The sequence below is a fragment of the Lethenteron reissneri genome, chromosome 37, assembly GCF_015708825.2.
Source record: "Lethenteron reissneri isolate LAM-NWPU_2019-01 chromosome 37, ASM1570882v1, whole genome shotgun sequence".
Taxonomy (NCBI): domain Eukaryota; kingdom Metazoa; phylum Chordata; class Hyperoartia; order Petromyzontiformes; family Petromyzontidae; genus Lethenteron; species Lethenteron reissneri.
The window spans coordinates 981,822-995,786 of record NC_083815.1 but is presented as its reverse complement, the minus strand read 5'-3'; the positions used below and the strand labels follow the sequence as shown (position 1 = coordinate 995,786).

The 13,965-nt window shown below is 53.4% G+C and overlaps 1 protein-coding gene across 1 annotated transcript; it reads right to left on the bottom strand.

Moving 5' to 3' along the window:
* Positions 1–6,971: 6,971 nt before the first annotated feature.
* Positions 6,972–12,453, bottom strand: LOC133351428 (uncharacterized). Its single transcript, XM_061566628.1, has 3 exons — positions 11,238–12,453; positions 9,509–9,603; positions 6,972–8,937 (listed from the first exon to the last, which is right to left on the bottom strand). Exons 1-3 carry the CDS (start codon positions 11,848–11,850, stop codon positions 8,920–8,922), a joined length of 726 nt encoding a protein of 241 aa, XP_061422612.1. The 5' UTR covers positions 11,851–12,453; the 3' UTR covers positions 6,972–8,919.
* Between the last annotated feature and the right edge of the window lie 1,512 nt (positions 12,454–13,965).

The following is a 13,965-nucleotide window of genomic DNA, read 5'->3' as shown; positions in this document are numbered from 1 at the left end:
CTGGCGACCAGGGTTCGATTCCCGCTCACGGCCAAAACCAGTGACGATTATCTGAACCGGTTCTGGGCCTTTCCTAGGTCGACTCAACCTCAAATGAGTACCTGGTGCGGTGTGTAAACATCGTGCCACTAGGGAGACAAAGGCGACCGGGCGTGGTATTGGCCACCCACCCCTCGTGTGCCGTGCCGGCCTTTATAGGCGCTCGCTAACGGCACTTACTCCTACAGTCTGTTAAGGCTATACGGGGGATCTTTGTTTGTGATGGGTGGGTGAGTGGTTTGGTAGATGAGTGTGGCTGGGTGAGTTGGTAGGTGGGTGAGTGGGTGGGTAAGTGAATGAGTGGGTGGATGGGTGAGTATATGGATGGGTGAATGAGTTGGTGAATGAGTGAATGAGTGGGTACGTGATTGGGTGATTGGGTGGGTGAGTGTGTATGAATGAGTGGGTGCGTGTGTAGGTGAGTGCGTGAATAGATGGGTGAGAGAGTGGATGAAAGGGGAAGTGGGTGGCCGATCGGGTTGCCACCCGACCTGGTTTTTCAGGATAATTTAAAGAGTTGATGCCTACGGCAGCCACTAAGGGGCGCTAATCCGCCGGCGTTACCCTTGAATGGCAGCGCTCAGTTGGGACTCGTGAAGAACAGACAGGGTCCTTGATATCAACATGACAATCGGCTGCTGATGAGACAGCGAATGTCGAAACCGGCCCATTGTTTTCTTCTTTTAAAGCGATGCTACTGAAACTAGGGAATGTGGAAAACGTTTTAGTTTTCCACATTATTTGGTGACGCTACTGCTGCTGCCGACTGCGTTGGCCGTGGTGATGCACAAACACAACAACACAGGCAACAACACAGTCAACACACAAACAACACAGCTCAGCACGTTCGTCAACAACAACAACGACGACACCGCGTGCGCTGTCGTGGTCTGAAGGAGTAAACATCAATCGGTGACCTTGCGAGCTACGCGACCTCTTCCCGTGTGGCCACACGCGCACAGGTGAGAATCCGTCTCGAGCACACGGCCGTTTCATCCTCACGGTGGAGAGGCCTCCCCAGCTCGCCAAGGGGCACTCCACCACACTGAGGACCCCTGATGGGTGCCGCTCAGGGTGGGGGGGCGGCGGGAGTCCGTGCGCTTTCAACTTGGCAGCCACTACCCCCCCCCCCCCCCACACACATCGTGATGTGTGGGATGAATGATGGGGTGGGTAAAGGTGCGAGCGCCCTCGTCGCCGTTTGAAGCTCTCTGCAGGAATGCTGCGTCCTGTTGGCAGCTCGTGAACGTGGGGACTTCAAGCGGATGGCGACGGTTGGCGAATCAACATCTTTAGAGTCGCGGTCTTCATTGAGACCTCGGCAATCCGATGAGCTGTGACGCTGTTTTTTTTTCACAGACGGCGGATCAGTGTCACCTGTGTCACACAGTCTTCACGCCGGATGATTCCGTAGCTCCATCTCCGCAGGCGCACAGTCCCGTTCGGATGACGGCCGCCGCCTCGTACTCGCCGTCACGTGGGCCCCCAACTCGATTTGTCTTCACGGCCACTGCGACGTCCCCAGCGTGCGTGCTCTCGTCCACGTGGCCCTCCTCCTGCTGCCTCTCGGCTTCTTCGTTGCAAGGAGGCGCCTTTCTCTCTCTCTCTCTCTCGTGCTTGTTGTCGCAATTTTTCATCTTTTGTTAAAAAATGTCTTTGTCCCAGCATTAATTGGCCGAACATTCCAGACGACTTGTCAGCGTTTCAATTATTTGAGTACGTGCAGTTTAATGCGACCAAGTCACCCGGAATGCCCCACATTTCGCTTGTGTCTCGGGAGCTAAGCACGGCTTGAGCCTGGTTAGCACTAGGATGGGAGACTGCCGGGGAACAGCAGGGGTCGTCGCCTCCGGCTGCGAGGTGACCAGGAGATGGCAGTGACGCCGTAGATTCCTCTATCCATCTGTGCTGGGTTTTCACCGAGGTTCTCTGGTTTCCTCCCACACGAAGCCAGACACTTCACTGGGAATTCACTGCCAAACACCCCAACGTAGCAGCAGCCTGCCGCAAAACGAGTCTCGAGACTCGACGCGACTCTCCTGGATCAATAAGTCATCCTTCAGACTTTTACATTGCGATTTATCGTTATGAGATGGAGCGGTGGCGCTGCGGTGGGCGCACTGCGCATCCGAACCCGGCGGCCTGACCTCGGTCCGGAACCACGGCTACCGTCAGTGGCGAGTGGTATCGGAACAGCTTTCCGCCCTATCGGTAGGATTTTCAAGGCAAATGTAGTAAAGTAACTCGCACTGACCAACGTGGTGAAGTATGGTCAAACAATCTCCGTGACTGATACGGCAGCGTCAAAAGCATTCATCCAGCAGTGGATTGACAACTTCGTGCGAGTTGTTATTTTAACGAGCCTCTGTTCTAATCCTTGCGATGGTGTCGGCAGTAACAATTTTACCACCAGTCGACACTGCCTTTATGCCTTTGCCGAGTAAACCACTTGGATAACTTCCGTCTATCAGTGGTATTGCTCTTCACTCTCACTGCCGTACCGATACACACACACAACCAGAACCACAGCCCCTGTCTCCACACACATCCAGAACCACAGCCCCTGTGTCTCCACACATCCAGAACCACAGCCCCTGTCTCCACACTTTCCAGACCCCGAGATATTTTCCACCACCGTTTGTTGAGCACGCCCGACTCTGCTGGTGACACCCAGAAGGTCGAGTTTGTAGCAAGTAAACTTTACATATTCATATTACCCAGCAGCGGCATCTATTTAAGCAAGGGAACTGGATATGATTCGACGGCCTGAGTCTCATCAGCAGAGCCAGGCTTGGCAGGCAGGCAATATACTGCTGAACACAACCTCAATCGTCGTGGAGCTGTATTGGTTAGTAATGCTGAGTGCAGAACTCCACACTGCATCTAAACACATTGTTTGGTCCATCAAGCAAGCCAGACGACTGATGATGAGACACTGAATGTTGAAACGCGTCAAGTTCGACTTTGCTTGTATACTGTACTAAATCAATGCTGATGATTACGATGACGGTACATTCTGATGCACTCCCAGACATAAATGCAGTGTTACCGATGGCATGAAAGTGTAAAACACTCCTTCAATATCATCTTTGTTGACGCATCCCATCGGCCGCACGGCATAAACAACACCAAGTACTGCATTCTGTACGTGGAACATCAGACGCGCTGCGTTGTTCCGAGTGGCGGTGTCTCGCAGCGCCTTCAAGCCGACGATGTTGAGTCGAGCGGTGGACAGCGCGCGAGACGCGGGCGGTGCGGCGCCGTGCCGCGGCACGCCCGGGCACACTGCGCTGACGTCAGCACCGCCCGCGTTGGAGGAGGAGAGAGAGCGAGAGGTGGGCACAGATCCGGGGGCCAGGGGAGAGCGCTCCGTGAGAGGCGATTGTGGATCTCCGCTCTGCTCCGTCCCCACGGCCACCAAGAGGAGGGGGCGGCGGGGGGTGTTGGGAATACAGAGGTGTGAAGGGTTGGTGAGAAGTTGCCGGGGGAGTGATGAGGTGGTGATGATAATAATCTTAATTTAATTGTGTACAGCGTCATACATGGCAATTGCGTCGCGCGTAACGAGTCACATTAATAATTGCATGTGAGGGTAAAATGCTATGTTTCTAGCTACTCCCAAGCAAATGAAAACTCTGAGAAAAGTTAAGTAAATGGAGACGTGGCACCCAAAGCAGAAGGCACAAACAGCAAAACACGACGCAGCGATTAGTCTGTGGCTGCGACGCGATGCCGTGATGAGGTGCGAGGTGAAATGACACTTTAAGGGTTGTGCATGTCAAAGTCAAAGATCCCCCGTCTAGCCTTAACAGACTGTTGGGGCAAGTGCTGTTAGCGAGCACCTATGAGGGGGTAGGTGGCCAGCACCACGCCCGGCGGCCGCCTTTGTCTCCCGAGTGGCGATGTTTACACAGCGCAACAGATACTCATATGAGGCTGAGTCGACCTAGGGGAGGTCCAGGATCGCTCAGATAATCGTCACCGGTGTTGGCCGTGATCGAGAATCGAACTCGGCTCGTGGGCTCCGTAGCGCGGCGCGCTCCCCGCTCCGCTACCAGCTCGTCCCATCACAACACGCACGAACCCCATGAGCGGCCACGACATTGAGAGAGAGACGAACCCCCAGCACCCCGCAGGCGCAGCGAGGGGCAGGCCCGGGCTTGCAAGTAGGGGGCGAGGGGGCGAGGGAGGGATGGGGGTTGCGGGGTGGGTCACGCCGTCGCACGCAGCCCCGCACGGGGCTGACGCGAGGGGCTGACGCTCGCCGCCTGACGCTCGCTCGGGTTGACGAGTCTCTTGCGAGCCGGCCGGCGAGTGGCTGCCTCGGTGGACTTGATGCCAATGTTCGGTTGTCTTTGTAATTGCGACGAAGCAGCGCCATTGCACGCAACGTCGCCTATCACGTATATGTCGTGTGAGTCCAATTCGATTCCAGCTCACAGCAAATAACAGCAGCGAATAATTGAACCGGTCATGGACTTCTCCCGAGCTCGACTCAGCCTTCAATGAGTACCTCAGCACTGGGGAGACTAAAGGCGGCCGGGCAGTCCCAACCCATGTCTTCGTGTGCCGTGGCGATCTTCATAGGGTCTCGCTCCCAGCACTTTCCCCAACAATCTGTTAGGACTATGACGGTGGGTATTGATCTTGATATGTGGGTGGGGAGCGGTGGCGTAGTGATTAGTCCCTCTCTTGAGTCGACTCAGCAGGAAATGCGCGTGTGTGCTTGTAGGTAATAATTATCACCCTTCCTCAACCACTCCCACGCCACCCGGCCCCGTAACGGGGAGTGAGAGGAGCAAGCGGAGGTGGGGATACGTGGGGAGATGTGGGGAGGGGCTCCCAATCCCAGAAAAAAAACCTTGGCTTTGTGTCGTCCCCAACGACCTCGGGGAAACGAGAGGCTCAGATACCCCGCCTCCTGTCCCCCCCCCACACCCCCACAGCCCCGCCCCCTCCCCCTATCTATCGCATCCATCCCGTGGATTGACTGTTTATCCACACCCATTCCCATTGGCACGCTCGCTCACTCATCCCACAGGTTAACGTTCACGCGTTCGGCTCAGTGATTGCACAACTATGCCCAGTAAACATGCCAACGTTGGCTCAAAGTTTGCTGGGAACGCGGTGTATGCCATGCGGCTGATAATACTGGAGTAATTTAGCCAATAAAAAATATCTCCAATGTAGCCTTTAACCGACGGTCGGGATGGGTGGTCAGCCAGCACCCCGGGTGGCCAGCCAGAACCACGCCCGACCGCCTTTGTCTCCCACAGTACTGATAATTAACACACCTGAACCAAGCCATGTACTAATTTATGGCTGAGTCGACCTAGAGAAGATTCGGGACGGGTATAGATAAGAATCGCGGCGTTTGGTGCACAGTGCGCTAATCACTGCGCCACCACTCCAGCCCTAACAACCGCCTGCCCATAATCAGCCATGGTCCATCCACTGCTGAATGAAGGCCTCTTCTAGCCGCCGCCAGTTCTCACGATCTTGCGATGTACATTCGTACATCTGGCTCCCCGTATACAACGCACTCACTTTGTAACAGCACCTAAATAGACTCAACAATCGTCAATAGCACAGTGACCTTAACATAACAAATATATAAATATGCAACGTCCAACAAATAGTGTGTGAATCCGTCGATCTATTGGCAGACTTAACGGACATGTTGGGTTCACGTATGTTGACGCTCATCGGCGAGGTGTAGCATGCAGAGCAGGAGGCCACCTGTGGGTGTGCCGCGGCGATTGACCTTTGACCGGCATCATCAGCAGCAGCACAATGGGTCATTCACCACCGCTGTGTTTGCAACCTCTCGCTTGTAGCCCGAGGCTCACAAACCAGACTCTGTCTGTCGTGCCTACATAGCTGCGTACAGACATAGGATATCCCCCGACACTGGAAGTTACGGCAATGCATTCCGTTAGCCCAGTAGAGTCGCACTGAGTCCCAAGACTAGTTTGCAGGAGAGTGCTGCTGCATTGGGGTGTTTGGCCGTGAATTCCCGTGAAGTGTCTGGCTTCGTGTGGAAGGAAACCAGAGAACTCCGGTGAAAACCCAGCACAGATGTATTGAGGAATCTACGGCGTCACTGCCATCTCCTGGTCACCTCGTAGCCGGAGGCGACGACCCCTGCTGTTCCCCGGCAGTCTCCTATGCAAGTGCTCACATAGGCTCAAGCCGTGCTTAGCTCCCGAGACAGAAGCAAAATGGGTCGCATTGCGGGTGATTTGGTCGCATGAAACTGCACGTACTCAAATTATTGAAACGCTGACAAGTCGTCTGGAATGTTCGGTCAATTAATGTTGGGACAAAGAAAATTTAACAAAAGATGAAAAATTGCGACAACAAGCACGAGAGAGAGAGGCGCCTCCTTGCAACGAAGAAGCCGATCGGCAGGAGGAGGAGGGCCACGTGGACGAGAGCACGCACGCTGGGGACGTCGCAGTGGCCGTGAAGACAAATCGAGTGGAGCTCGAGGGGGGGAGCACGTGACGGCAAGACGAGGCGGCGGATCAGGCGTCGTTAGATGTCGCGCGGTCTCTGTGCTAGATGACCACAGCCGCACCACGACTGGAGAGTTTTGAACTGCTCCGTTTGTACATCGTCAGGGACCCGCATCTGCTACCGCGGTTTGTGCGGTGGATGACGCTTAGGGTGGACCATGAGCCTTTCGCAAGGATGAACAGTTTTAATGCAGGGTGATCCACTTACAGACGCCCCACTGATTTCGAATGCACCTTCCGTACCCTCTTCTCGGCAGCTGAGCGAGCATGGTGCAGCGATGGCTCCACATCCTTGATGAGCAGGCGTGTATAACACCCACTCTCTACCCCACCAGCCCACCCACACTCGACCCTCTCTTGCGCCACACGCCCGCACACGAATCAGCCAAACGAGTCACTGCTGCTCAGACGGTGCCGGATTCAATACGACGCATATTTATTGTAAACCATACGTTTAAAAACAAATCGACAGTGTGATCACAAACATAAACCTATATAAATTTACAGTACAGGAAATAGTGTTACACCTCAAGTACTCTTTTTGTTTTAAGTTAAATGCTTTATCACTAAAGTAACTCGCGGATAGATATATATTTTACATATTTAAAATCAGGGCAACTTATAGAATTACCAGTGGCGTAGTAGCAGTGTGGATGGCAGTAGGCCCTGGTCCTGCCCTGGGCAGCCGCCCCGGCCTGCACACTCGATCGCCGCTGCGCCACTGGAGTTCACGGCAGTGAGCAAGAGACATGGCCAAGCGTCGTCTCGCATTCGAAGCTTCATAATTTATACGACTCATCACATCGCTTCAGTCAAATGCGTGTCGTAAACCCTCCTCCACCCCACACGGTTAATAAATACAATTGTCGCACGATGGACAGACGTGGCCAATTGATCGCCGCTTGAGCAGCACCACCGCCGTGACGTCGAAGGCGTCTCACAATTGGGTCGAATCTTCCGGCGAAAGTTTCAAAGACTTGAGTCGCGCGGCAACTGTTCTCGCCGTTTGATGATTTACGGTCGCGGTTCGATTAACAAATCGATATTTTTGTTCCGTTTGTGTCGTTTCTCATCCGTTGGTTTGGAAGCTTGTTTTCGCGTTCCGTTCGCCTCGGCGCTTCGTGAACACAACACGTACCGTATATCATTCGCGTGATAAAATGGGACCTTTTTTTGCCAGTATCACTTGATTCCTTGCAAAAGGTTTCTATTTGGTGTTTGAACACCTTAACACCTGTTTTTATTGCCATAAAGGGTAAACGCCTATTAGTATTTTTTTATACATTCGCTTAATATGTTAGCGATTCTTGCACAGAACAGGCACGCGATTCAGCGCGTGTATACCGCGAGAACAAGCGTGGATTTCAGCTTTGCCGAATCAACGGATGGTTACAAAGATAACGTCGATAATCCCTGGGTTATTGTGGCGAAGCAAGAGATCAAATAGCGTAATATTAAGCACAATTTGAATTACGATTTGCATCCGTCAGTAGAATAAACTTGAACCGTGCATGTGTATCCATGCCATAACTTTAAATACACTTTTTTTGTCAATTAAACACTCAATCAACCTAGCGAACGTGACCAGGTAACCGACTGCAAATCTTTGCATTTGTTCAAAAGGAAAACACAATACACGCTAGCTGTCTGTTCTGGGAAGTCCGACAAGTCTGAAGCTTCCTAAATGAGAGAATTATTTTTGAAAGTGACCTTTAGGCATGCCAACCTAAATCTGCAGTGATCTCACAGTGAGACCACAGTGATCTCACAGTGAGATCACTGTGGTCTCACTGCAGTGACTGCCATACATTTTGCTGTCACTATCGTAACTTCAAAAAATCAATTTTAAGCTTTTTCTTCCTCAATGAAGAACTTTCGAAACAACTTGGGTGCAGCCGCGAGACAAGAGCTGTTTTTTTTAGTGTGTAACATCTTGCGTTACACATTCACGAGCAAAACAAAGGGTCGATCCCCAGCCCCAGTGGGCACAAGTTCTCGCACGGGTCCAAGTGCAGATTGTTGCCTATTGTCGGCTTTGGAGACCTATCGTAGGCTGCTGGGGGCCAAGTATAGGCTTTTGGGGGCCTGCCATAGACTTTTGTAGACCTGTCGTATTGTTGGAGGCCTAGTTGTAGACTGTTGAGGGCCTAGTGAAGGCTAAGACCAAGTGCATGCTGTTGAAGTACGAGTGTAAGTAAACACAATCGGGATTTGCGCACAAAGTCGCTTCATGTTTATGTTGTGTAAGCTGTAGTGTCGGTTGTCACGGTCGTTTCGTCGGGCAAGGCTTGGGGGCAGCCCGACCATCATTATCCTGGGATCGTGCTGTCGTGGAGTCGCGTGGCCTCTTCGAGGTGCGGAGTTAGGAGTGCAGGCCAACCTGCAGGTGACACAAAGACACACACACAGGTGTTCATAGTCCACTCTAAGAAGCGTCTATTTGCAATACTTGTTTTGTATTTCTCCCACAAATGTCACCCTAATTGTGACGTCGCGTCACGAGATGAATCCATTCAGCGCAGTTTGGGAACGACCCACGGAAGCGGATATCAAGAGCTACCTCCGAGTAATTTACTGTTTTCCAAAATGGAATTGTTTCTCTGTAGCGGCCACAACCGGGGCGTGTCTGCTGTGATCCGTGTTGATTTTATTCTCATTCGCCAATAAACCAAAGAATCCGTACTATTGGTATCTGCGACGTTATTATAGCACCAGGATACCACTGTCCGAAATGCATTCTATCGCTTTCTAGCGTATAACAAATAATACGATCAGAAGCTGAACGCTAATGTCGACATTAGCTGCTGGCCACGACTTTGTGCAGTTTAGCCGTTCCTCATCCGTCGAAGCAGCTCAGAGCACAGTGAGTTTATTATAAAGTCCATATAAATGCATGAGTAACCACAGTGTTAAGAGGCGACTGTGTGTGCGTCTGCCCCGCTCAAGCAAACCTGCTCAGGTGTGCTGGACGAGTGCTGTTGACTTGTGGGGCTCTCCACACACGCTCCACTCTCCGCGCACGCGTAGCGCCTCTTCACGAAATAGTCTGGATGCAGACCAGCACACACAAAGACAATGATCCCCCATGTAGCATCAACAGACCACGGAGAGCAAGTGCAGCGCCTATTACTGCCGGCACGGCACACGAGGGTGGTGTGGGTGTCGGGCCTCTTGTCGACGTTTATCATAATAATGGTTCTTGGGTTAGATCGCGTTCCGTATGAATGCGTCGTATTTATACTTACGCGATCTAACCTCAAAACCATTATCATGAGTAACATTGGTCACAAAAGCCGACGTGTTAAACCGTGGACTCACTCAGCCCTGATGTCACCCACACTTCGTCGATGCCAATCACACTTCCTCCACACGGGTGGAAGAGACGGGGGGGGGGGTAGAAACTCCCACAACACCGAAGGTGACTCAAGTCACCGAGTTTCAAACGGGAACCGAACTTGAATTACCCAGTCACGTGGCGTGGATTTTTTTTTTACGCAAACATATTCAGGTAGAGGCGCAGCCCGGCAATCGCATGCTCGCGACTCTGCCGCTGGAAGAACCTCCAGGAGACGAGAGGACGTCTGGCAGAGGGCCCCTCGGCTCGATGGTATTTTGGGGGGGGGGGGGGGTGCTACTATTTCTAACACGCTGCCCAGACGCCTTGAAAGAGAGGGGGGGGCAGCCCACTCTTTACCCCACCTCACACGACCTGCTGCCCGTTAGACAGATTTTTGACCGCCCCCTCCGTCACACGACGACACAAAAAGTCAGACCCCCCCCCTAAAATATGACGTCACAAAGCCCTGCCCCCCCCCAAATATATAAAACATGCTTCAAATCGCTTTAAACTATTGCCATTGTAGTGCATATTTAATGTGGCGCTGTACTTTGATGTTGTAAGAGAAAACATGTATTAAAAGTCTATTTAATAATGTAGAACGTGTTGTCTATAATTATTTAAAGTTGCGCAATTTGATGTGACGTCACATTTCCCACCCCCCCCCCCTCGTTACACATCGTCACAAATATCTGACCCCCACCCCCCCTAGGTGCGTGACGTCATTTATGGACGGCCCCTAAGTCAGGCTCTGCCCTCCCCCAAACCCCCCCCCCCCCACGCCCTCGGCCCCACGCCTCCTGCCGCGACCTGCCCGGGCAAGCTCAGGCAGGGCCAGGCACCCCCCCCCCCAGGTCCCACCGCAGTCCTCCAGAGTCGCCCACAGGAAATGAGTGTCCAGCCAGAGACACAACACACCACCACGCCTCTGCCCACTCTCGAGCGATGTCCCATTGTTTTTATGGAGAAAGTTTTGTGTTAAATGATATTAAGGTCACACCGACACGCGCGGCGTTGTGGCTGACACGGGCCGTGCTGAGTGTTCTCGCTGCCAAAGCAGCAGCAGCAGCAAATGTCTTACGAATTGATTTAAACTTTACCAAGGGAATGCAGATTGCATTTCCATGCCTGTCCCTCCGCATATAAAATCATACTTTAACACATCCCACCAGGCAACCTGCCATTCTGGAGAAGTGCGGCGTTGGTTCAGCACAAGCAAAGCTCTGCGCAGAGACAGCTCCGTGGAAGGAGGCGGCATTGTCCACCTGCGGGTGACTGTGGATGGGCTGCGTGAGAAGGTCGACTACACACGGGGATGATGGCGATGGACGGGACGCCGTTACCTGTCAGATCGCGATGCGGCTCCCGCTCGCGACACCTGCGGCGATGGCTCCGTCTCGTCGCGACCTCTCTGCCGCTGCTGTCGCGCTCCCCTGTCGCGACACGGCGTCGCGAACAACTCGAGCTGCTGCTGCTGCTGCTGCAGTCGCCCTCCTCCAGCCTCTCTCCGCCGTCACCACCACCACCAACATCTCCCGCCGACGGATGGACGATGCCGCTGCTGCTGCTGCTGCCGCTGACGATGATGCTCGGCCAATACAATTCGGGCACCAGCCGTGCGTCCAACTTCTCCCACTTGTAGCGGGACCCCTCCTGCTGCTCCTCCTGCTGCTCCTCCTGCTGCTGCTCCTGCTGCTCCCGGCAAGGGGGCGACAGGGGGGTCCCTCTCTCGAAGTCGAACCCCCATCGCTCGCAGTCCCTCCTGGCCAGCTCTCGCAGCTCCCTCCGCAGCTGCGAGTCGCGTCGCCCCCCATCCTCGCCCGGACCCCCGAACAGATTCCGGCAGACCGCGGAGTTGAGGGGTCGGAGAGGGTTGCGGGGCAGCGGGGGGCCGCCTGCCCCCCGATTCGGGGGGGAGATCCCCCGGCAGACTTCTACTGAATGAGCCAGAGCCATAGTCCCAGAGTAAATGAATAAACCCACGGGTCGCCTTCGACTGTTGCCAGTGACGCAGGAAACTAACGCAGCGGATGAGCGACGGCTTTGGGGGGGTCCCTGTGGTTGACGGGGATCGTCCGGGGCCCGGTTCGAGACCCCCTCTCACTGGGGTCCGTGACCCCCTCTAACCGGGGTCCGTGACCCCCTCTCACCGGGGTCCGTGACCCCCTCTCACTGGGGTCCGCTAGTCGGCGTTGTTTTGTTTTTGGTCTCCGGCAGTCGGAGTCCAGGCGGCGTCTTCGCCCACGGGGACGAGCGACGCGGATTATTCAGACGTCGCGGGCACTGTGTACAGAAGGTCACGCCGGCCCCTCTTGGGAAGCGTTATCATCCAGCAGTGGATAGACCAAGACTGGCTGCTTGCTGCTGCTGCTTGCCGATGGGGGTGGTGGCGATGATTTAAAACTGCGCACCAGCGTTGATGGGAGGAGATGAGTCGAGCTGATGGAAGCCTCGCGTCTTCCCGCCAGGGATTCGCTCACTAGTCGTCTGTCACCTGTCAGCCTCGCCCGTCACCTGTCAGCCTCGCCCGTCACCTGTCAGCCTCGCCCGTCACCTGGACGATACCTGGGCGACAGCACCCGGGCGAATACCTCCACGCGTATCTGAACACTGCGTCGCAGCAAACTCAGCTTTTATACGATCCACGTTTGGCGCCAAAACACGTCACGGGCCCCGCCCCCAACCGCACCCCTGCTCAGGGCGCGCTTCCCATTGGCTGCGGGGGACGGGGGATGGAGGCCACGCCCATCGCGTGACGTCGACGTGTTGACGTGAAGGGGGGGGGGGTCTCTGGGTGACGTGGGAGGGTGACTCATGGACGGATGGGATGGATCTTTGGGGGTGACTCGAGACATTACGTCATAGAATGAGAGTCGTGAGTAATGAATGGACGAGAGAGGGGTGATTATACACACTATGTAACACGATGTTTGTTCCTGGGTAGTGTTGTTTTCTAATTGTTAATGCGTTTTCTCATTGAAAATAGGCACATTTCAAAATATCACTGTCCTGGTCACAAAAGCAGAGTTTGTGGGGAATAGCAACAGCCACTTCCTGTACTGTTGAGGAATTAACAATTAGAAAATAACACTGACTATCCAGGGACAAGAAATTAAACATGTTTTTGTTACACCGTGGATTATAGATGGGATGGAGAGGGGTGACTCCGGCTGTATATTTGGAGTTTGGATGTCTCTCTCCACGTGGTCGCGTGGATTTTTCTCCGGGTTCTCCGCTTTGCCCCTCTACCATCACAAGCAACATCACGCACTTAGAGTATTTGCCCGATAGATATTTCCACATCATGAACCACTTCAGTGGGTAACCATTTGTGACAGGTCGTTTCTAAAAAAAACATAAGAGCTTAGTGAGTCTTACCTGGTTAAATATAAAAATAGTTTAAACGAGTTTATATATATTACTGGTTCTTGTTGCAGTCGAAACGTCGTGAAAATTTTTTATTGTTTAATATTTTTATTATTTTATTATTTCCCTTCTACGTGACTTTACCGAATGAACCAAGAATATGAATCCCTGCAGTCACGAAAGCTTTAAATCAAAATTTAAGAGTTATGTTTAACACGTAGGCTTTTTCGCGACCAATATAATCAATAAAAAAATGTGTTTGTGGGTTAGATAGTGCTCTAACCCAAAAAAACCCTCTATTTTATAATAAATAATTATAATAATAATAGAGTTGATATGGTGACTCGGGAGGCGAGGAGAGACGCCTCGTGCCGCTGAGCAGAGGTCGCAAACGGGTTTTGATTCCTTACCCGTACACGTACCCGGCCGCACCAGGGTCGAAAATGGGTACCAGTACCCGGCCGGGTACGGGTTCCCGTTCCCTACCCCCGTACCCTACCCGTTCCCTACCCGAAATGAGTGACAAACGGTGACTCACCAGTGACTCACGGCCTACCCGTACCCGGCCGCACCAGGGTCGCAAACGGCTAGCCGTACCCGGCCGGGTACAGGTAGCCGGGTACCGGGTAGGGTACGGGTATCGGGTACCCAGTTGCGACCTCTGCCGCTGAGTCGGTGTCGCAGCGCCCTCTGGTGGCGACGTCT